This window comes from Saccostrea cucullata, unplaced genomic scaffold (genome assembly GCF_032062105.1).
Source record: "Saccostrea cucullata isolate Sc308-1 unplaced genomic scaffold, CSIRO_AGI_Scuc_v1 ctg4, whole genome shotgun sequence".
In the NCBI taxonomy this organism is placed as follows: Eukaryota; Metazoa; Mollusca; class Bivalvia; order Ostreida; family Ostreidae; genus Saccostrea; species Saccostrea cuccullata.
Window position 1 is genome coordinate 1,517,520 of NW_026920828.1, and position 23,541 is coordinate 1,541,060.

General features: G+C 34.6%; 1 protein-coding gene across 5 annotated transcripts in view; it reads left to right on the top strand.

Moving 5' to 3' along the window:
* Window positions 1-23,541, top strand: part of LOC134258446 (ras GTPase-activating-like protein IQGAP1) — an 80,393-nt gene that overhangs the window by 30,715 nt on the left and 26,137 nt on the right. For 2 of the 5 annotated variants that reach the window (XM_062741002.1, XM_062741003.1), the window contains exons 1-10: window positions 52-381; window positions 4,439-4,535; window positions 16,681-16,837; window positions 17,120-17,197; window positions 18,662-18,738; window positions 19,119-19,186; window positions 19,396-19,487; window positions 20,261-20,282; window positions 21,251-21,429; window positions 21,532-21,619. In XM_062741002.1, coding sequence (XP_062596986.1) covers window positions 339-381; window positions 4,439-4,535; window positions 16,681-16,837; window positions 17,120-17,197; window positions 18,662-18,738; window positions 19,119-19,186; window positions 19,396-19,487; window positions 20,261-20,282; window positions 21,251-21,429; window positions 21,532-21,619 — 901 coding nt within the window. In that variant the 5' untranslated portion in view covers window positions 52-338. Of the gene's footprint in view, window positions 1-51; window positions 382-4,438; window positions 4,536-16,680; window positions 16,838-17,119; window positions 17,198-18,661; window positions 18,739-19,118; window positions 19,187-19,395; window positions 19,488-20,260; window positions 20,283-21,250; window positions 21,430-21,531; window positions 21,620-22,193; window positions 22,227-22,248; window positions 22,276-22,878; window positions 22,907-23,541 lie in introns of those variants that run through there. The other 3 variants (XM_062741004.1, XM_062741006.1, XM_062741005.1) reach the window with 3 other exon arrangements.

Here is a 23,541-nt window from a genome sequence, read left to right on the forward strand (position 1 = left end):
GAGGTCAACCGGGGTCAAATTAAACCAACATTGCCGCGCAAGCAGTCGATCGCGCCTCGTTCAACTTGCAAACAGGTGCCCTAAAAAGTCGTAGGGATTTTAAAGGAAGAAAAATTAAAAATCTTATTAATGTGTGGCAATGGAATTATTGTTACCGACTGAGTTAAATCTTTTTAAAGTTTACGCACTTCAAGAGAGGCACAGGAAATTTTGAGGAAGTGTTTTAGCAGTTTATGTTGACATGTGTGTTATGATGAAAGTGTAAATGTCACAAGAAAAATGATTTTGTGATTTTTAGGAATATAACGTCATTGGATCGTTTTAGTACCAATTTGAAAATGGATTCAAACAACGGCACGTCATCAAAGCGCTCTTCCCGTGGTAATTTTTATTTTTATTTATTAATTTCTCAATCTGTATGTATGAGTTACAAGTTGTCATTTGATCAGTATACAATATTTGGACAATCTATGGTGTTATTGACCATCCTGTTAGTTTCGATACACACCGCAGTAGTTTGATGACATATCCTTTACCTAATTAACATCCTGGTAATGCGATAGATAATTAATATGTAAATATTGTTTGATTTAGCTATGGTTGTATGCATTTGGTGTGGAATATTAAATATGTTGTGAAATAATCCCTTTTCTATAAACTAAACATCATTATTAGAGAGATGTGAAGGGGCAAAGGGAAAGGTGCATATAAATTTGCAATGGTCTATACCAACTCAGTCCTCCTAAGTCCCCCCCCCTTTCAATTTGAAAACTAGGAAATTTTATAGTCCTAACAGTGCTTGCATTATTGCGATTGTGCATTTCTATACTTACTTGTAAACTGAATATTTAAAATAGAATAAACAAAAAAATCTGTAGACCATCCCTTACAAATATTGCCAGCTTTGGAACCATTTTTGTGAGCAACATATCTGAGAGGGTCACTTAAACAATTAAATTGCATTCAATTCTTTTTTTGGTAATATTTTCTTCTGAGAGAAGAATCAATCCAATTTGAAAGCTCATTTTCCTTAAAGTAAAATTTTATATTGTCTTGAAAAATATGGATTGATCAAAGTAAGCATGGTAAGTATGTCCATGCACCCCTTGATCCTGATGAGGCTAGGTTCTGTATTACTGTTTTAAAGTTTTCAGCTCGACCATGTCTTCTGCTCAGCGTTCAGAAGAGCTTATGTCTATCATCTAAACATGCTAAAGACTTTGACCTAATTATAAATTCTGACTGACCACCAGATAGCAATCTGTAGCATTTAAATGATGTGTAAAATATAAATTGTTCACAGTATTCATGAGTTCAGGTTTCATTAGAATAGAACACATAACAATGGATTAATGTACTTGTCACTGAGTACAGTCTAGTTCATTAATATGCAGTGTTACAATACGTCCAGACAAGCTGTATACTGAACAGTTACAAAGCAAAAAATTATACTGTGAAAACTGTTAAACATGTTCCTATAATGTCGGTGACTAAGCTCAATACATGACCAAAGTACAAAATATCAGTCTCATAGCTGAAGTGGTCACATCCGTAGTACGCCTTACTACAAACCAATCTAAACCCGTCCCCTGTTAGTATTCCAGTCTGCATCAGTTACATTACTCCTATAAATGTATCAATCAGCATGATGTTTTGTCCGTATTCAGAGTAGACAGTGCCTATAAATACATCATGTACACTGGGGTGAGGTGGGTAGACATCATGTACACTGGGGTGGGGTGGGTAGACATCATGTACACTGGGGTGGGATGGGTAGATATCATGTACACTGGGGTGGGATGGGTAGACATCATGTACTCTGGGGTGGGGTGGGTAGTTGATGCCTATAAATACATCATGTACACTGGGGTTGGGTGGGTAGACATCATGTCCACTGGGATTGGGTGGGTAAACACTGCCTAAATACATCATGTACACTGGGGTTGGGTGAGTAGACATCATGTACACTGACGTTGGGTGAGTAGACATCATGTACACTGACGTTGGGTGAGTAGACATCATGTACACTGACGTTGGGTGAGTAGACATCATGTACACTGACGTTGGGTGAGTAGACATCATGTACACTGACGTTGGGTGAGTAGACATCATGTACACGGGGGTTGGTAGACAGTGGCTATAGTAAGAAATGTCTAGACCTCCAATGGGTGGTAAATCTATGGGGTAGATAAAGTAGATAAGAAGCCTATCCTTTGGACCTCTGATAGATGGTAAATCTGTGGTACAGTGCTGCTGGTTTGGATAAAGTAAGTACTAAAAAGGTTGTCTTCTGTAAGATCTCGATTTTCAATTTCTGGAAATTCCAACTCAATAAATGACTTTTTACAGGTCTAGTACTAGCACAGGGTTGTCAATATTAACCATGAAGCAAATGGGACATTAAGAAAGTAAGAAGGGTGTCTAAGGTTCCTTTCCCAAAATGTGTTTGAGTGAGCAATACTAGAAAAACCCATGGATTATGTCTTGATAGGCTGCTTAGAAATTCCCCGGGTCTTAAGAACAACTTTGCTAGCTGAAAAGGTTCAGATTGGCATTCGTTTTGTCTGTTAATATGACATGTTCCAAGAAGGTGACCTATCTTTAGAACAGGGTTGGTACCTCAAAAATACTAATGAAATCACTTAGGTTGACTGATTGTATCATAAAAGATGTGCAAAATCTTTTATTCTGGATATGTTTGTATGTTGTTTAACGTTCCTCTTGAGAATTTGTCATTCATAATGGAGATGCCACCAATTGACAGTGGAGAGGTGCAAATTTTGTCTTGAACTCAGTACTTACTGCCATTGAGCAGGGAGGATCGATTTTTTTTGTGACAGCACCTACTGCGACACGGGACATCAGTTTATATGGTCTCATCCGAAGGACCCCTCTCCACGTCCCACAATAGGATTCAAATCTGTGACGTAAGGATCAACTTCTTACTCTGCGACTTGCTGAGGCTCTAACCACTGTGCCACTGTGGGCAACTATTCTGGATTTGAGAATAAATTAAATGTTAATATTTATTTTAATTTTATGTCTTCTTTTCCCCTGACCTTGACTGTTGAAATCTTCCCTCTCTGATTGACTTTGCTATTTTTAAGTTTGAAGTACTAAAAAACAAAATTTTGTTTGCACCATGTTGTTGCTCAACTTGTGTGCTTCGTTATCTAATGCAATATTTTTCAAAAGTTATTATTTCCTTTCAAGATGTAGATTAATGGAGATAATCTTTGATTTCTCTATATTCATGTATTCATCAAGGATGGTCATACACAACATGCACAAGGGACAGTTTGTCTACAGTACATACATTATTCATCTAAATTTAAGCTCTCAGATCTTGTTAAGTGAGAATGGATATAAAAATCAGGAAGTGATGATGAGACTCTGATTTGTCGGAGGATTGTGACAGGAAATCTCGCGTATGATTTAGCAGTATCTTGAGAAAACTATCTTGGTCTTTGAAAAATACACACACACTCAAACATACATCTATATATAGGTTTTATTTTAATATAGAAAAAAAAGGTTCAATCACTTCCTTTTTAAGCTTTTAAAATTTTGTTTATTTATTAATATTTCCATTTCTAATTTTTTTCTCTGTGATAACTCTTTGAAAGTTAGGGGTAGCTTATTTCTTGATAATTCTGCCGGAATGTAAATTAGGCAGGTCGATAGGTCGGGAGCTAAGGAGGCCTAATACGCATGCAATTCTCGTGCGCATCTGTCTCTGTGTCTGACGCTAAGGAGGCCAAATATGCATGTAAATCTCGTGCGGCTGCCTTTGTGTTTGACGTCGGTTAGCGAGGACTATTGAAATTGGCATGGAAGTCATCATGTGATTTAAATCTATTTATCTACATTTTTAAAGTCTAAATCTACAATTTTATTTCACAATGAAATGGAAATATAAGGAATCACTGTCTAGTTAGGAGGGTATGTCAGGGACATCAACAATAGTGGGAAACATGGGATAATTTAAGCATAACGGGCTTCGCCCGTTATGCAAATTATCCCATGTTTCCCACTATTGTTGATGCCCTGACATACCCTCCTAACTAGACAGTGATTCCTTAAATAAAGAAGGTCAGGTCATTCCAGATTTCTGACTTTCTGTATTAAGCTTTGTGTGTACCTATTCACAAAACATCCCATAGTATAATGCCTATAGTATAAGAATTTTTAAAATCATTTCTAATAATTCAGTGATTGGGTTCAGAATTCTACATAAATTAATATTTAATGTTTATTAAATTGATAAGTATTGTTTTGTACAAATGTGTTCTACTCTGTATCCATATCTTAATCTTTCTTTTACGATACTTTTTTCAAATATCAAACTCCAGTTTTAAATTCCATTCTGTAAAGATGGGAATGTAATGTTGATTGTGATGTGACCCTGACCTCCTAATCGTAACCTTGACCTTTACAGCTGATGGGAGGTCCCACATGACTGCTGATGAAATGGACGAGCAGAGGAAGCAGAATGTGGCGTATGAATACCTGTGTCACTTGGAAGAGGCCAAAGTGTATGTATCATAGAGACATTATATACATTATTTCATGTATTGGAGCTAAAATATTAAATATATCAAAAAGGAACTAAACTACAATGTTCCTACAAGTTTTAAAAAGATTATCCTAAAAACTGATTCAATTTCTTCATTTAGAAAAGATTAAAAAATTTTTAATTCACACTACCTTTGCATGTAGGCAAGGTAAAGTTGACATATAATCATATACAATTGTGATTCAAATTTCTCATGAAATATAAACATTGATATGATGTGGGTTTATATCACAAGGGCATCAAGGAAGTCTATTCTGTATTTATTTGGGTGTATTTATTTCATTTCTGACCTATCCAACTTCATTGAAACATTTAAGGCATCTCAATGGGTTTTGATGAAGTTTCTGTCAAATTTAGTTATTTACAAGGTTTTTATTTGTCAGTCAATGTGCATAACACAATATGCAGTGGTAGAGTGTTATGAGTCACCTGTCTGTCTATCTGTGGGTAAATTTTTATTTTTATTCTGATAGACTTTTCTTTCTGTCCATTCTGGTTACTCTTTCTTATTTCAATCTGTTTGGTCAAGATTCATTAGACCTTGTTCATGAAGTAATGCATCTTGGTGGAAGATACCAATTATACTAGTATAAGCCCAAGCCACAGTGACATACTTTTGGAATTTTATTGCTAGCATAGTCAAATCATTTCTATAACATTTCTTGCACAGTGTGTCCAGGGTACTATGGCACAACACAAAAGTAGGTCAATGTGACCTCATTTTGAACTACTGTAGTTTCACATAGTCAAATCATGTCCTGTTTTAATCTTACACAGTGTTAGATGTTAGAATCATCAAACCGTGTCAGTTGATGTATCTTCTAACATGATGCATCATGACTCTGAAGTTATTTACTATGAATTATATTTCTGACAGGCATATCATGTGATTTTTAGATGAACTTGAATTTAAAGAAAAAATTCTGCTGCTGCAGTTTTGTTTTAATTTTAATGAAACAAAATCACTGTCAAATACATTATGTAATGACATAATTTTTAGTAAGTAAAACTGCAACTACACTGTACATAAAATTTATATATGCAAGTTAGTGTTTTCTGTATTGAATATAAAAATCAAAAAAGAATGTGCAGTTTTTCTTTCAGACTACTGCAAGTGAACTAGCCCATACCAACTGTGCAATGAAGGTTGATGGTTAAGTTTTCCTGGAGGCCATTTAATCAGTTTTTGAGTGGATAACTCATTCTACTCAATCACTAGCCATTTATCAAACATCCATTTTGACAAATATTTTGATGAATGAAGTTTCCAAATTTTCTGTGTTTAAAAGAAAAAAGAAAAACAAAAAAATATTTTAATTTAAAAGAATGTTGAATCTAAATTGAATGTTGTGTGTATCGCTTATATTTATTGTAAATTACATGTGATAACAGGTTTTTATGTTGTAGCATTTAGGTGAAAAGGTTTATTTTTTTCCTTACAACCTAGGTCGCAAAATGAATAGACTGCATAATATCTGTCATTCTTGTACAATGTGAAGATATATAAAAGTGAAGAGAGATGAAACTTATTGGCAGGGTCGTCCATATTTAGAATGAGATATTTTTGGTGAAACCAATATTTCCCTGAGGGCTTACATTGTGGTTCCGAGTAATACTGTGTTAATCCGCTAGATTGGCATGATTAATAATTAACAAGTTCTGTGTATTTACTAATAGGTCACCTGTAGCCTCTACACTTCTGACATCACAAAATAACAAGGTTCCCAAAATTAACTTTCAGAAATTTGTTTCTTAAGCAGGCCTTTTCCTTGGTGGTTTGTGTTTTATATCAATCAAGGGCTATAAAAAAAATTGAAAGCTTTTTTGTATTTGATAGATAGAATATGCCTTAAGCATAACCTTTAAAAAGAGAGTAGTTGGAATTATCAGATAAACTGATCTTGTGCTGTTCTAGATTCACAGTCCCTCCATTTAGTCATACATGTCTAGTTTGCCCCCCTCCATTTAGTTGTTCACTTTTAGTTTGTCTCCCCATTTAGTTGACAATGTACACCTTTATTCCTATTTTCAGTCTAGTGGAGGAACCTATGGTTATAATTAGAGATGGAGAATATAAAAAAAAATACCCACCTTGAAAAATTTGGGTCGGAGTACATCAAACAATATTTTTAATGTGGCCCCACCTCTGGGTGTGATGGAGGACTTGTTGTCTACTCTGTGTTGTCTGACCAGAAACAATATATCTTCTATTAGTAAATTATAATGTGAAGACAGGATACACACACATATGATTTATAAAGGTATTGGAGATACATAGGTTAGAGGGGCTAGTAATAGGATATGTTTTCCTGTTTTGCCATCTCACATCTCTCACATCTCTTACAAAGGTAACCCAGTCCACTAGAAAACAACAATAAATGATTCAGACAAGATTCAAAGTAAACTAATATTTTGAAGTCTAATTTAGGAAGGGGATACTATACATGTAAGCTCTGTGGTTTTATTATTGGATCACAACATTTTTTAAAAAGAGTTTAAAAGCTTCACATAACATTTATTGAGACGTCCGAAGTCAACGAAGCATTCACATACATATACAGGTAACAGCTCCTAAGGCTATTTCTTTAGACTATCAATGAGGGAATTCGTTATAAGGTGATTTTAATGCCCAAATATTGACATGATTATATATGGATAAACTCATCTAACTGAACAAGGATTGTAAAAAGAAGACAAAAAATTAGTTATCTTGACTTTTTTAAGTTGTCTGTAAAACATTTTTACCTCTAAATAATTTGATCTTGAAAATATCATTTTGCATCTTGACAGGATTCAATTATCCAAATACATGATATGCAATCTAGAAACAGTGAAAATAATGCAAATGTCAATGAGCTCATTTCCATGTTTAAAACTTTATTGTGGGAGCCATTGAATTGAAAGTAAATGCAGTATGTCAATAGGGAAACACGGGCTGTATGTTAATGCATACAAATGATAAGCCATATCAAATCTACTGCTTCGGTCAATTCTATACATTTTGTAAATGGCCATTTAATCTTAAGATTACCATATGCAGTGCACCTTTTATAGTCAAAGTCATTCACCCTATGTGTATAAATAATTGGGGCTTTTGTTTACGAGGAATTATTACGCAGTTAAGAAGTATATGAATCAGACATAGAAGAAAAAAGTTACTCCTTATGCTGCAGATTGGCAACAGGAAGTGAGAGGGTTAGCAGGAAGTTGACATCCTGCTGGACCTCCTGATAATACATGACTGTATTTATTGTATTATATACACAAGCTTTGTCATCAGACCTAGCACTCACACATGTAGTTCTTATGGTTAAACAAATGGCAAAGGATGGAAAAGTCCACTGTCATGAGTTCAATCCATTATGAAAACCTTTAGTTCCCAGTCAATTTTTCTTTGTACTTAGTAAATACTTCCTTGGTTTTTATTAGATATCAGATGCTTGCCCATCATGCTGCTCATAACAATTTGATGTATCATATTGTCTTGTTATTGATAGACAAAATTAATAGGCCATGATGCATCGTTTTTTTACCTACCAACTATTTGTTCTACATAGTTTGTAAATCAAAGATGCCATTAACTTTTATTTCATTTTTACCCTTTTTGTAAAACATTTCATTCATTAGGCCTGCATTTTTTTATTTTTAGGTTTACAAACCCGCCGCTCAAGATTTTGAATTTTCAGGAAAAAAATTTGTCCAGAATTTTTTCGTCGTCGATGTCAAATTTGTCGTCGGCGTAAACTGATTTCACATTTTCATCTTCTTCTCGGTTTTAAATGGTGTCAATCCATAGCAGCACCAAACTTGCCACAAAGTAAATATTAGGTGAAGGGGTGCCATTCAAAAGGGCCAAGCCCTTTTCAAAGAGAACAATAAAATGCTGACGACTTTGTTGAAAAAAGTGACATTTTTCAATAATCTTGTATCAAGAACCACTGTTCAAAAGTAACTCATGTAATCATCCTAAATTATTTTCATCCCAGTTGGTTTAAAACTGCCCATGGTAGCTATTGTCAGAGAGATTGTTTAGGTTTTGTCATAGCTATATAGAAAAATCTTTAAAAATCTTTTTCTTCAAGAAAAGGAAAGATGAAACTCATGTGAAATCATCATCAGATGTAATGAATAAAACTATGGGAGAAGTTAAGTCCATTTGAGGAAGAAATAAACAATATCCTAAAGAAATAAAATATTTCAACTATTTAAAAACAAGAATATACAAATATATACAGGCATATAGTATCGTTTATGGCGGCCAGAAAAATTATTTTACACTTAATTGAAAAAAATTCCACCCTACTCCTCAATACTCCTTTGGAATACTCCCTGTCTGTTTTATGAAAGGAATTATTACTTTTATAGGCCTCGAGTATATTAATATTTTAGAATATTTTCTACCTAACACACATTAAAAACAAAAATGAAAATATATTAAAAGAGATTTAAAAAATTGATTTTTAAAAAAAAAAAATCTGTATTTTGTCCAACATCAAAAGATTTATATCACTGCCCCCAACTGGTAGATGATGAAATAAACAATTAAAGGTTGTATTTTCCCCTTTGTAACCTTTATGTGTCCAGTGGTAAGAAGCCTGTTAGGAGAGCATAAAAAAAGAAGCAAAAATTAATGTAGAAAAGTCGATAATGTATCCAAAATATAATTTTATTTTTTTTTTATTTCCTAACCACCAAGGGAAGATGGGGCCACAATTCTGATGTTCGTAAACCTAAAAATAAAAAAATGCTGGCCTTAGAATAAGGTATGATCGATGATATTGGCGTTTGAGTATGAATTTCTTGGATTGGTTTTTGGAAAGTTTGTGGTTGTGTTCATTGAGGATGTTTGTTTTTTGGTTCCTTGTCTGGTGTAATGTTTGGCTTACATGAATTCCTTGTCTAGGTATAATGGTCTAGATGAATGTCTTGTCTAGATGAATGTCTTGTCTAGGTATAGTGGTGTAGATGAATGTCTTGTCCAGATGTAGTATTTGGTCTAGATGAATGTCTTGTCTAGGTGTAGTGGTTGGTCTAGATGAATGTCTTGTCCAGGTGTAGTGTTTAGTCTACATGAATATCTTTTTAGGTGAAGTGGTTGGTCTATATGAATGTCTTGTCTAGGTGTAGTGTTTGACCTAAATGAATGTCTTGTCCAGGTGTAGTGTTTTGTTTAAATGAATATCATGTCTAGGTGTAGTGGTTAGTCTAGATGAATGTCTTTTCCAGGTGTAGTGTTTGGTCTACATGAATATCTTTCTAGGTGTAGTGGTTGGTCTAGATGAATGTCTTCACTGTATGGTCTAGATTCATGTCTTGTCTATGTGAAGTGTTTGGTGTAGATGAATGTCTTGTCTAGGTGTAGTGGTTGGTCTAGATGATTGTCTTGTGTAGATGTAGTATTTGGTCTAGATGAATGTCTTGTGTAGGTGTAGTGTTTGGTCTAGATGAATGTCTTGTCTAGGTGTAGTGTTTTGTTTAAATGAATATCTTGTCTAGGTGTAGTGTTTGGTCTAGATGAATGTCTTGTCTAGGTGTAGTGTTTTGTTTAAATGAATATCTTGTCTAGGTGTAGTGTTTGGTCTAGATGAATGTCTTGTCTAGGTGTAGTGTTTGGTCTAGATGAATGTCTTGTCTAGGTGTAGTGTTTGGTCTAGATGAATGTCTTGTCCAGGTGTAGTGTTTTGTTTAAATGAATATCTTGTCCAGGTGTAGTGTTTGGTGTAGATGAATTTCTTGTCCAGGTGTAGTGTTTGGTCTAGATGAATGTCTTGTCTAGGTGTAGTGTTTGGTCTAGATGAATATCTTGTCTAGGTGTAGTGTTTAGTCCAGAGGAATATCTTGTCTAGGTGTAGTATTTGGTCTAGATGAATGTCTTGTCTAGGTGTAGTATATGGTTGAGATAAAAGTCATGTCTAAGTGTAGTGTATGGTCTAGATGAATGTTTTGTCTAGGTGTAGTGTTTGGTCTAGATGAATATCTTGTCTAGGTGTAGTGTATGGTCTAGATGAATGTCTTGTCTAGGTGTCATGTTTAGTTTAGAAGAATGTCTTGTCTAGGTGTAGTGTTTGGCCTAGATGAATGTCTTGTCTAGGTGTAGTGTTTGGTCTACATGAATTCCTTGTCTAGGTGTAGTGTATTTAGATGTTTAGGTGTAAGTCCAGAGGAATATCTTGTCTAGGTGTAGTGTTTGGTCTAGATGAATGTCTTGTCTAAGTGTAGTGTTTGGTCTAGATGGATTTCTTGTCTAGGTGTAGTGTATGGTCTAGATGAATGTCTTGTCTAGGTGTAGTGTTTGGTCTAGATGAATGTCTTGTCTAGGTGTAGTGTTTGGTCTAGATGAATGTCTTGTCTAGGTGTAGTGTTTGGTCTAGAAGAATGTCTTGTCTAGGTGTAGTGTTTGGCCTAGATGAATGTCTTGTCTAGGTGTAGTGTTTGGTCTAGATGGATTTCTTGTCTAGGTGTAGTGTTTGATCTAGATGGATGTCTTGTCTAGGTGTCATGTTTGGTCTAGGTGTAGTGTTTGGTCTAGATGAATATCTTGTCTAGGTGTTATGTTTAGTCCAGATGAATATCTTGTCTAGGTGTAGTGTTTGGTCTAGATGAAAGTCTTGTCTAGTTGTAGTGTTTGGTCTAGATGAATATCTTGTCTAGGTGTAGTGTTTAGTTTAGATGAATGTCTTGACTAGGTGTATTGTTTGGTCTAGATGAATGTCTTGTCTAGTTGAAGTGTTTGGTCTAGATGAATGTCTTGTCTAGGTGTAGTGTTTGGCCTAGATGAAAGTCTTGTCTAGGTGAAGTGTATGCCTCTTGTTTGTTGAAAGAATGACTGCACTTAAGTACGTCATTTGGAACCTTTTCGGCTACCCATTATAAGCTTAACATTACAATATATCACTAATTTAAGCTACGATTAATGTGCAAGCATATGCTTTTGATATTTAGTTCTAGAATTTTTGTCATACATATTTCTATAATTACAGAAAATGTAATTGAAAAGAACACGTGAAAGCCTTAAATTCCGGAAAATTGAAGGGGACCACTTTCGAATTTAAGGTATCCGCAAATAGGCGGAGAGATTTAAACCGCATGGTTGTGGAATGTAAACATTAGCACATGTGATTTTTTCGCACAAAGAATTTAAATGGAGAAGAGAGAGATCCTGTTGATTTTATGATGCACAATTATTAAGTGGTTCTAATGTTAAGGGATGGGGTAGATGTCTCGCTCTGCAGACCATAATACAGAGGCGACATAAGCCTATACATGTACTTACTAATGACACTGTTAATACCAGAATTCTTTCAAAACACCCCTAATGGAAAGCATAAAGTTAGATAAGAGACATATTATCTTCAAACCCTATTAAAATTTGCGCAAAGATCTCCCATAGTTTGAAGTTGGAAGTACGATACATACTGTCACAACAGAGACTTCAACACAATGAAATTTTCAATGAAAGCGTAAGCGTATCGAACAGCAGAATGTCATGTGAGTAAGGTGATTATAATATCAATCGCTGATGCTCGGTGACCGGTTAATTTAGTGCTATCTCGACCCTAGTTTGTGAGCCGCAACTTGGCCAACATTGTCCTTTGGATATGTATAAGTTTTAGTTAAAATACACATTCTGTGCAAATAAGAAAAATGGCCAAGTTGCGGCTTGATGTAAACAAAGTCGTTGAAAACCGGTATGCATATGAATAACAATAGAAATGAGACAAAACTGTTAGACCATCGTCTCAAAAGCTAGTGTCGCTCGGCATTGTTTAATACTTTCATGTAAAATAATATACCAAAACCTGCTCTTAAGATGTTGTTTAATACCTATAAAACATAAATTTAATGAATTTTGGAATTTCATTTTGCGCAAAACATCGGGATCCAACTCTCATAGTTTAAGTGCAGTCATTCTTTGTTTTCAAGGCCAGTAGTTTTTAGCTCACCTGAGCCAAAGGCTCAAGTGAGCTTTTCTGATCAAAATTTGTCCATTGTCTGTTGTCGTCGTTGTCGTTGTCATCGTCGTCGTTGTAAACTTTTCACGTTTTCATCTTCTTCTCAAGAACCACTGGGCCAATTTCAACCAAACTTGCTACAAAGTATCCTTGGGTAAAGGGGATTCAAGTTTGTTCGAATGAAGGGCCACGCCCTTTTCCAAGGGGAGATAATTATGAATTAGAAAAAAATTAATGGCATTTTTAAAAAATCTTCTTCTCAAGAACCACTGGGCCAGGAAAGATTAAACTCATGTGGAATCATCCTCAGGTAGTGTAGATTCAAGTTTGTTCAAATCATGACCCCCGGGGCTAGGGTGGGGCCAAAATGGCCGATCAAAGTTTTACATAGAAATATATAGGAAAAATCTTTTCTTCTTCTCAAGAACCACTGGGCCAGGAAAGATGAAACTCATGTTTTCAAATTTGTTCAAATCATGACCCCCGGGGGTAGGGTGGGGCCAAAATGGCCGATCAAAGTTTTACATAGGAATATATAGGAAAAATCTTTAAAAATCTTCTTCTCAAGGACCACTGGGCCAGGAAAGATGAAACTCATGTGGAATCATCCTCAGGTAGTGTAGATTCAAGTTTGTTCAAATCATGACCCCCGTGGCTAGGGTGGGGCCAAAATGGCCGATCAAAGTTTTGCATAGGAATATATAGGAAAAATCTTTAAAAATCTTCTTCTCAAGAACCACTGGGCCAGGAAAGATGAAACTTATGTGGATTCATCCTCAGATAGTGTAGATTCAAGTTTGTTCAAATCATGACCCCTGGCGGTAGGTTGGGGCCAAAATGGCTGATTAAAGTTTTACATAGGAATATATAGGAAAAATCTTTTCAAGTACTTCAAAGCCATGATTAGTGATATTTATATGGAATCATCCTCAGGTAGTGTAGATTCTAGTTTGTCAAATCATGGCCCCCTGGGAGGTTAAATTCAAGCCCCCCCCCCCCCCCCCCCCCAAACTCGGTAAACTTTCAGTTCTGATCTGGTATGTGCTTTTTCCTAGCAAATTGCTCAGGTGAGCGATGTGGCCCCTGGGCCTCTTGTTTTTGGTCTGGAGAAGTTTGTTGTCAAATTATTAAAAGGAAGTCCATTTAAAGATTGTTGTATTTTTGGAGCTTCGGTACTGTCCATTTTTTTTAAATTTTAATTTGATATGAATTGAAGAAGATGAAAATTGTGTAAATTGCCTGTCAATGGGATTAAGTCTTTCTGATCTTTTGTTTGTTAATGCTTGTTTGAAGACGCAGGCAATTTAGTTTTTTCCCCCCTAGTGATTGTGTGTGGTAACTATAGTGGGAGTTTGTAAAACATGTTTTAAACCGAGACAGAAACCTCTGTAGTTAACAAGATGTAATGTAAATGTTGACCTGGCAGGTTAACAGGTAGAAATTCAGTGTGTTAATTACAGGTGTAGAACAGCTGTAGGAACGTACTTAATACATGTGTCAAAATGTTGTATCTCCTTAATGAAAGAGCAGGTACATGGGGTAACTTTTATACAATAGAGAGTGGAATTCCAATCTCAGATCTGTTTGTTAGGCCTAGAATTCAATCAGTTGATACCGTTCTATCTATACACCTGAGTTTTCCCTTAAAAGCTGAAATTGCATTGTGTGGTTACTTGTGGGCCAGAAATTTGTCAGAATGCAGTCTGCTGTGTAGTAGTATTGATTTAGATAAACCATGCATACAACACTGCTGCAGGGACTGTTTGTTTACCATTATTGATGAAAACTCGTCCTCAATTATCTCTTACAAAATACATAGCTAACTTAAGTTTGCCAGACTCTGCAATATTTAATTTACAATTATAATGCTTCATGTATCCAAGTTTGTTTCTTTTTCAAATACAGTAAATATACTTTCTAACTGTTGATCAACTGAGCTGGTATGTTTCTATTTCTGCCTCAGGGAACATCCGTTTTACCTGGTGGGTAGATCTATGAACCAGAGCATTGATTCTGAACTAATGCTCTACCAGCCAATGTTCAAGATTTACATTACTTTAATTTTGACTGATGAATCTTGAGTCGGGATGACCTTGAACCAAAGTCTATTCAGAATATTATGAACAAATGTTAACTTTTTTAAATTGATCAGTCTACTAGGCCTTCACTTCTCTGATCATGCTGATGGAAAATAATTACTAATAAGACCTTGACTATTCCTATTCCAAGGTCAAAGCAGATCTTTGTACCTGTTTTCCACCAAGATAAGATTTTTTAAAAATGTTTTTGTAGAGTTTTAATTTATTATTACTCAAAAATCATTATGATCTCAGAACATTTTTGATTTTTGAATCATATCAATATCAACTGATCAACAACACAATTATATTTTGTTTCAGCATCAAAAAGTTTGGATAATTTCCCAGATCAGTCATTTCATTGTATATTTTACATTATTGTAACCTCGGTGAGAAAAAAAACAACACATTGTAGCTTGAAGTATAAGGACAAAATTGATAAAAACAATGCCACCAAAAGTAATTATCTTGTAATTAATGTAGACAAATAAGAGGATCACCTTGGAATTAGTAAATGTGAAGTTTTACAAGGTGTCTCTAATACAATAACAAGTTTGTTAATGTTTAATGCTTGTTAAGGCATAACTTGGTAAAATGTGACTGGATGACTCACATTGGAAGAGCTAGACCATTGTGTTAAGTAGTCCATTAATGGCTAGCAAATGTCTTACAACTCCTATCATCCCAGATTTTTATCAGTACTTACTGCAAGTGTTATTAATTTTAATTTTTGGAAAAACAATTTTTTTATGCAATTTGAAACTGAAGTATAGTGAAAAACCAGTATATAACTTCTCAAAGTACTTAAAACTACAATCTTGGACCTTGGAACCATTTGGTGGGAAATTACATCAGGCCCAATAAGGGAGGCTTCCTAGTTCATTTTTCTAACAAATCTTTTTAAAAGGATACTAAAATGAAAAATAAATTCAGCAGATATCAGAAGGACAGCGTATGCTAGAGTTTGAAAAAAAAAATGAAAACAGTTTGTTAAATTAATTAAAATTCTACTTTATTTTATAAAGGCTAGAAACATGTTTTTTCTGCTTTGAAAATTGTGCAACTTTTAGCATTAAATTTTTTTTAGAGTTATTTCAGTGACTTTATCTTGTATAATATGTTAGGATGTCGTGGCTGGAGGTTGTATTGATTTCTGGGTGCTACATGATCTCTGGTATGTTATCTCTGTGATAGAAGGGGGAGGGGAATGTAGGTAGCATCACTGACATCTCATCTGACGACCAAACTAGGTTTTGTTTTCCCCTTTGTTTCAGACTTTATACTGTTACGATGACATAATGATAAATTTTGTTATTATTGTGAAGAGGTATTATCCCTGCAATCATAACAAGACTATGAAATAGTACTATGAATCCAATTAGCTTGTAGCAATCACTTGAAATAGCCCGGAGGGAAATTGGGATTATGACGTTTATACCATTCAATGTAGTAGGCTGGGTTATTTCTATATAGCAGGCATTTAGGAAAATTAGATCATCGAAATTTGAAACACAGTGGTCTAAGTATAAACTCTAAGTATACCAGATATAGGTGTATTCATGTGCTCTAGTTGTATAATTATATATTCATCTGAACATAATCATTTAGATCAGTTCATTTTATTATCACCCGGACCAACCTATTGGTATATTTAGCTGATTTTAAGTCAGTTTATGAATTCAAGCAGGTTAAAGAAAAATATAATAGTTCACATAATTTGCCAATTAATGTACATAATACTGTAGATTCCTTATTTTTCGCGAGTACTTATTATCGCCAATAGGCTCTTCAACGGCAAATCGCGAGAATAATTATTCGCGAAGGGATGGTTGATCAAGAGATTTTACATTGATTTCAGCATCATAATAATAATGGCAAGTAATTTTATTTCGTGTACAGTGCTTCTCGCGAAATTATGCGATAATTAATTCCACGCGTATATTTAGGAATTTACAGTATGTATGATGTACTTGAATCTTTAATGTACGTACTAGAAATTGATTTTTTGCAGATGAACCCAGGACGGAAGGAAATATTTGAAAATGAAACCTTTTGATGTATTTATATTTTACAGCTGGATACAGGCCTGTATCAATGAGGAGCTCCCACCAACCACTGAGTTAGAACAAGGGCTGAGGAATGGGGTCTACTTGGCAAAACTGGGGCACTTTCTGGCCCCTCAGGTGGTGCCCCTTAAGAAGATCTACGATCGGGATCAGTCTCGATACCAGGTAAACACCTATCCCAGGGTTCTTTGTATGTCTCGTAATGTGATTGGAGTAAATTTTCCTTTGTGTATATAAACATCAGGCTATATTTTTAATGGGGTATATGAATTATTTGTGTTCTCTTTTTTGTGCTAGAAGTTAAACACAAATAATTTATGAGAGTAAACTGCTTGATGTTGCCTTTCAAAATTTATTTCCTTGTTTAGGTAACAAAAGAAATAGTAGATCATATTTAAACAATGACTCACTTTTGATAATATAGTTTTTGGTACATTCTTTTTACAGTCCAGGGGGCTGCATTTCCGGCACACAGATAATATCAATCATTGGTTTGTTGCCATGGAGAAAGTGGGGTTACCACAGGTTTGTATTGAAAAATAAAAAAATATAGATAAAATATTAAACAGGTCTTATCAAACTACAGAGACAGATTTCTAGAAGTAGGTCTACGTACAGTCTACGTACAGTCGGGTACTGACATCTTGGTCCTCTGTCTTGCTTAATATAATTTTGTAGCCTCCTCCCCACCCCCCCCCCCCATCTTCACTTAGACACCGGGAAATACGTTCAGAAGTTGAAGTTAAGATAAGCACATTTTTACAGGTTTAAATAACAGCCTTTCAGTATTCTTGGATTTAAGTATGCAGATTCATAAAAAAAGTATTGTACATGAAGTCGTCCATAGAAACAGTTATTAAAATCGTTGGTTATATAAGAAGAATTGACAAGGATTTAAAAACAAAAACAAAATGCTATTTTAAGCTATCACAGGCTTGTCTACGGAAGTCCAATCATGGTCAAACGACTTTTTCTTTTGAAGATATGAGGAGGGATGGATGTTGAGTTATATATCTTCAAATATGGCAAAACAGAAAATAAATATTTGTTGGCATGCATTTAAAAAACAACCAGAAAATTGGTTTTAATTTTAGGGGACATTTCCCAAGCATTTGTCAGAATTGATGTCTGGCCTGAACCATATGAATGTGAATTTGCTGAAGCAATTAAACCCTAATAAAACCAGGACTTTAAAAATGATTTTACGTGAAAATGAATTTTTGTGTTGTATTCTGAATTCTTTTGCTTTGATCCTTTCAAACTGCCAGATATGAAATAATTTAAATTTAGTAGATTTCTGTTGTGCTGTGATAAATCGAGACGTGGATTGTGGTGTCTAAAATAATTTTAATGTATTCAAAGACGCAAAACAATACACAGTGACAAGTGTAGGCAACGCAGGAGGCTAATGAATTATTCACACATTCTCTCCATATTTATAGTAGGAAATATTGCATTCCTGAAAGGTGTACATAGATCTATCGATCCCTTCTTGCCATTTTCTACATTTTTCTGTTGAATGGTTTTTCTTTCCATTCTGTGCCCATTCTTGCATACTTTGGGTAACATTACAAAGTCTCCATAGACTTTTTGTCAAACACAAAAAACTGGAAGTTGTATTTGACTTGGTGTATAAAATTAAGGTAAATTAGGCACAACTGCCCACCTAGAGATGCAGGAGCTTAGCTTGGGTGGGGGTGGTCTGGTCCACATCTAAACGTAAACAAATTATAGGGGGATTCAATGTGTCAGTACAGCTGTACCAATGTTAAATATTCTTCTTTACAGCCATGTATTATGATTGTCTGGTTTACTTTTATTATAAAACATAGTTGATGATTTAATCCTCTCCAAGAAAATTTTCAGTATTATCTTCGGGTTATAAATATGTTTTTGAGCTTTCTTATCATACCTTTTTTTGCATAGACTGATAAAGCCATTGTGTTTGATAGTACCTTTGTGTTTATTGATATTTCTGTTTGTTTTAAGATCTTTTACCCAGAAACAACAGATGTGTACGACAGAAAAAATATGCCCAGGGTCATCTACTGTCTCCATGCACTCAGGTAACCAATCAAAACAAAATGGGTCAATCAATTTCATTCATTTGCTATTGTTGTCCATTTCTTTGTTTGTGTGGTTATGCCAGACCACAAATATTGTCATCAACAAACTACGAATTTTGCAAATTATACAATATAGATTAAGGTAGATATTAAAAAAGAATAAAAATTTACACATGAACAATTTTTTACCCCCAGAGCATGAAATGTTTACCCAGACATCAAAAATTAAAAACCATATTATATCACATCTGCTGAATCAAACATATTCACATATTATGTACCATATCTTATGATAATGGACACTAACTGATGCTTAAAATGCTGCAACTGGCCTACATTGTATGCAATAATACTTTGATCTTTTTGTCGTCTTTTTTCAGTCTGTATTGTTTTAAGCTGGGTATAGCTCCACAGATAGAGGATTTGTATGGAAAAGTTCAATTTACAGGTAAATTAGCTGACAAATTTTGAGATTATAAATTCAGGTCAGAGAAGACCTCTTTGCAGTAATTAAGCCTGGCTCCATATCCTTACCCCTTTAAATTGTAAATTCATTAGATACCATTTCTTTGTTTTAATACAAGTTTGATACTTATAAAAAGTTTCATGATTAAAAAAGTAAGAACTAGACTTAACAAATCTGATTTTTGTTTGTAGAAGAGGAAATCAGTGCTATGAAGCAAGAGCTGGAGAAATATGGAATTCAGATGCCAGCCTTCAGCAAAATTGGAGGAATTTTAGCTAATGAGGTACTGAATTAGTTACATTTGAATCCCCTCCCATGGAAAAAAGTGTATTATCTGGGTCATAACCTCTGAGTGTAAAGTGTATTGTCTTGGTCATAACATCTTCAAGTGTAAAGTGTATTGTCTGGGTCATAACATCTTCAAGTGTAAAGTGTATTGTCTGGGTCATAACCTCTCCAAGTGTAAAGTGTATTGTCTGGGTCTTAACCTCTCCAAGTGTTAAGTGTATGATCTGGGTCATAACCTTACCAAGTGTTAAGTGTATTATCTGGGTCATAACCTTACCAAGTGTAAAGTGTATTGTCTGGGTCATAACCTCTCCAAGTGTAAAGTGTATTGTCTGGGTCATAACCTCTCCAAGTTTAAAGTGTATTGTCTGGGTCATAACCTCTCCAAGTGTAAAGTGTATTGTCTTGGTCATAACCTTACCAAGTGTAAAGTGTATTGTCTGGGTCATAACCTCTCCAAGTGTTAAGTGTATGATCTGGGTCATAACCTTACCAAGTGTAAAGTGTGTTGTCTGGGTCATAACCTTTCCAAGTGTAAAGTGTGTTGTCTGGGTCATAACCTCTCCAAGTGTTAAGTGTATGATCTGGGTCATAACCTTACCAAGTGTAAAGTGTGTTGTCTGGGTCATAACCTTTCCAAGTGTAAAGTGTGTTGTCTGAGTCATAAACTTTTCAAAGATAAAGTTGTGTTTAGCATATATTCTTCCAATATAAGGGTATCTGATTTCAAATAATTTCTTATTTGTAGTATTTATTTTTGTTTTGTAGATGTCAGTTGATGATGCAGCATGTAAGTTAATTACAGTTATTGTTAATTGTTAATAATATCATCTAATTAAGTCAATCACTCGTAACAGAATATTCCAATTAAAATACCCTATAAGTGGAAATTTTAGTGAGACGCAAATTTAGCGATTTGTCCTTTAAAATTGGTATCTTACTTTTAGCGAGATGTAATTTTAGCGATTTTAAAAAGCTCACTAAAGAAACTATTACAAATAAAGTGCAATTAATTTTTAGCAATATTCAATTTTAGCGATCTTGGCACCCTCGCTTATATTGCCAAAATTAAATCCTCACTAAAAATTCTGCTTATACAGTAAATGATAGAGAAAAACACATTCTCATACTTTGTAGAAAGTAGTGAGGGATTAAAGCTCTGTGATTATTGAATTTTGTTGTGTGTAGATAAATGATACTTAACAGCTCTTCTCATCTCGGTCGTGTAAATGTTTGTCAAAGATAAGATGTTTTCTCTTCTGTGACACCTTCCCTTTAGTATGATAGAATGGGGGACCTTACATTGCTAGATAATCTGAAACTCTCAGGGCAATTTGTATTGTTTCCTTGAAGTGAAGGGGGATAATTACTTAGGTACACAAAGGAAAGTAAACAATCACCTCTCCTAAGAAATCTGTTGGATCTTTTGTCAGTCAAAGCTTACTTGTGGTGAAGATACTATGTCCTATAAAAATGATATATTTACAGTTTTTGCATGAATATTACTCTGATGTCATATAAATTTTGAGATTTTTAAATATGTATACAATGTCTCTTTTGAATGATTTTTTACACCACAATCATTTGTTTGTGTCAGGTAAACTCTGGCAGAATTCTGTATGCAAAACAGAATAATAAGTTACGGCACTATTCAAACCAATCATTCTGTAAGCAAGTCGTCTGTCAAAAGAAAATGAGCTTAAGAATTGCATTACATCTAGGGCGATGAAGAATTAAATATCCACCATCTGCTTTTAGTGCATGCAGCCATCATTGCTATAAATGAAGCAATAGACAATGAGGATTCCGAAGAAACAATGAAGGCCCTTCGGAACCCCTCTGCCATGTTGGTGAATCTGGCTGAGGATATTCCCGAAAATTACCAAGTTACTCTGTATGAGGCCAAAAAATCAAAAGCTGAAATCGCCAGAAACAAGGTACATTGTTCAGATGTCAAAATGTCTTCAGTGTTTGTCATTGATGAAATCCTAAATAATGAGTAAAATTATATCAGAATTTTCCATTTTGATATTTTGCAGAGTATGGACCCTGAGACATATGAACATGATGTGTATGATGAATTACTTACACAGGCTGAAATTCAGGGCAATGTAAACAAAGTCAATAGTAAGTCAGTCTGTCTAAGTCCTAAATACAGGGCAATATAACAAAGTCAATATTAAGTCAGTCCAAGTCAGAATTACAGGGCAATGTAAACAAAGTCAATAGTAAGTCAGTCTGTCTAAGTCCTAAATACAGGGCAATATAACAAAGTCAATATTAAGTCAGTCCAAGTCAGAATTACAGGGCAATGTAAACAAAGTCAATAGTAAGTCAGTCTGTCTTAGTCCTAAATACAGGGCAATATAACAAAGTCAATATTAAGTCAGTCCAAGTCAGAATTACAGGGCAATGTAAACAAAGTCAATAGTAAGTCAGTCTGTCTAAGTCCTGAATACAGGGCAATATAACAAAGTCAATAGTAAGTCAGCCCAAGTCAGGAGTACAGGGCAATGTAAACAAAGTCAATAGTAAGTCAGTCTGTCTTAGTCCTAAATACAGGGCAATATAACAAAGTCAATATTAAGTCAGTCCAAGTCAGAATTACAGGGCAATGTAAACAAAGTCAATAGTAAGTCAGTCTGTCTTAGTCCTAAATACAGGGCAATGTAAACAAAGACAACATTAAGTCAGTCCAAGTCAGAAATACAGGGCAATGTAAACAAAGTCAATAGTAAGTCAGTCCAAGTCAAAAATACAGGGCAATGTAAACAAAGTCAATAGTAAGTCAGTCCAAGTCAGAAATACACTGCAATGTAAACAATGTCCACAGTGAGTCAGCCCAAGTCAGAAGTACAGGGTAATGTAAACAAAATCAATAGTAAGTCAGCCCAAGTCAAAAATATAGGGCAGTGTAAAAAAAGTCAATAGTAAGTCAGAAATACAGGGCAATGTAAACAAATTCAGAAATACAGGGAAACAAACAAAGTCAGAAATACAGAGCAATGTTAACAAAGTCAATAGTAAGTCAGCCCAAGTCAGAAATACAAAGCAATGTTTAAAAGTCAATAGTAAGTCAGCCCAAGTTAGAAATACAGGGCAACGTAAACAAAGTCAATAGTAAGTCAGTCCAAGTCAGAAATACAGGGCAATGTAAACAAAATCAATAGTAAGTCAGTCCAAGTCAGAAATACAGGGCAGTGTAAACAAAGTCAATAGTAAGTCAGCCCAAGTCAGAAATACAGGGCAATGTTATCAAAGTCAATAGTAAGTCAGCCCAAGTCAGAAATACAGGGCAATGTAAACAAAGTCAACATTAAGTCAGCCCAAGTCAGAAATACAGGGTAATGTAAACAAAGTCAAAAGTAAGTCAGCCCAAGTCAGAAATACAGGACAATGTAAACAAAGTCAATAGTAAGTCAGCCCATGTCAAAAATACAGGACAATAAAAACAAAGTCAATTGTAAGTCAGCCTAAATCAACAGAAGGTCAAATCAAATTAGAATAACTGTAGAATGTAAATAAAACTACTCTAGACTAGTCAGATGTCAAAGACAACGTTAACAAAGGTTATAGTAATATAAGACAATGCAAACAAAATTTGCTCAGACTAAGTTAAAAATTTCAATGGCAGAAACAATATTTCAGTCTTAAAAGTATCAAAGTGAATTCAGCCTCAAGTCTTTGCCTTGTTATTTTAATGATAACAAGGTTGAGGCCAGTGTTCCTGTCAAGGAGGTGTTATATTTCTTGTGTATAAGTAATGGCACTGAAGAGCTTTTTCCAAAAAAGGTAAAAGAATGTGTAAACATATAGGATTCGAAAGGGAAATGAGTCCTTTTGAACACAAAATTGGTAAAAAGTTAAGTTATGTACTTCAAAGAAACTTAGATTTGTCAAGTGAAGACCTCAAATTGATACTCAAATGTATATGTAAACAGTCTGAAAAATGTTAAATTTCCCACTATCATTTGAGACTTGTTTTCATTAACTATCCAGTATTAATTGTTTATAAGGCTTTTTGACAAAGTTTGGTGATTTTCAAAAGT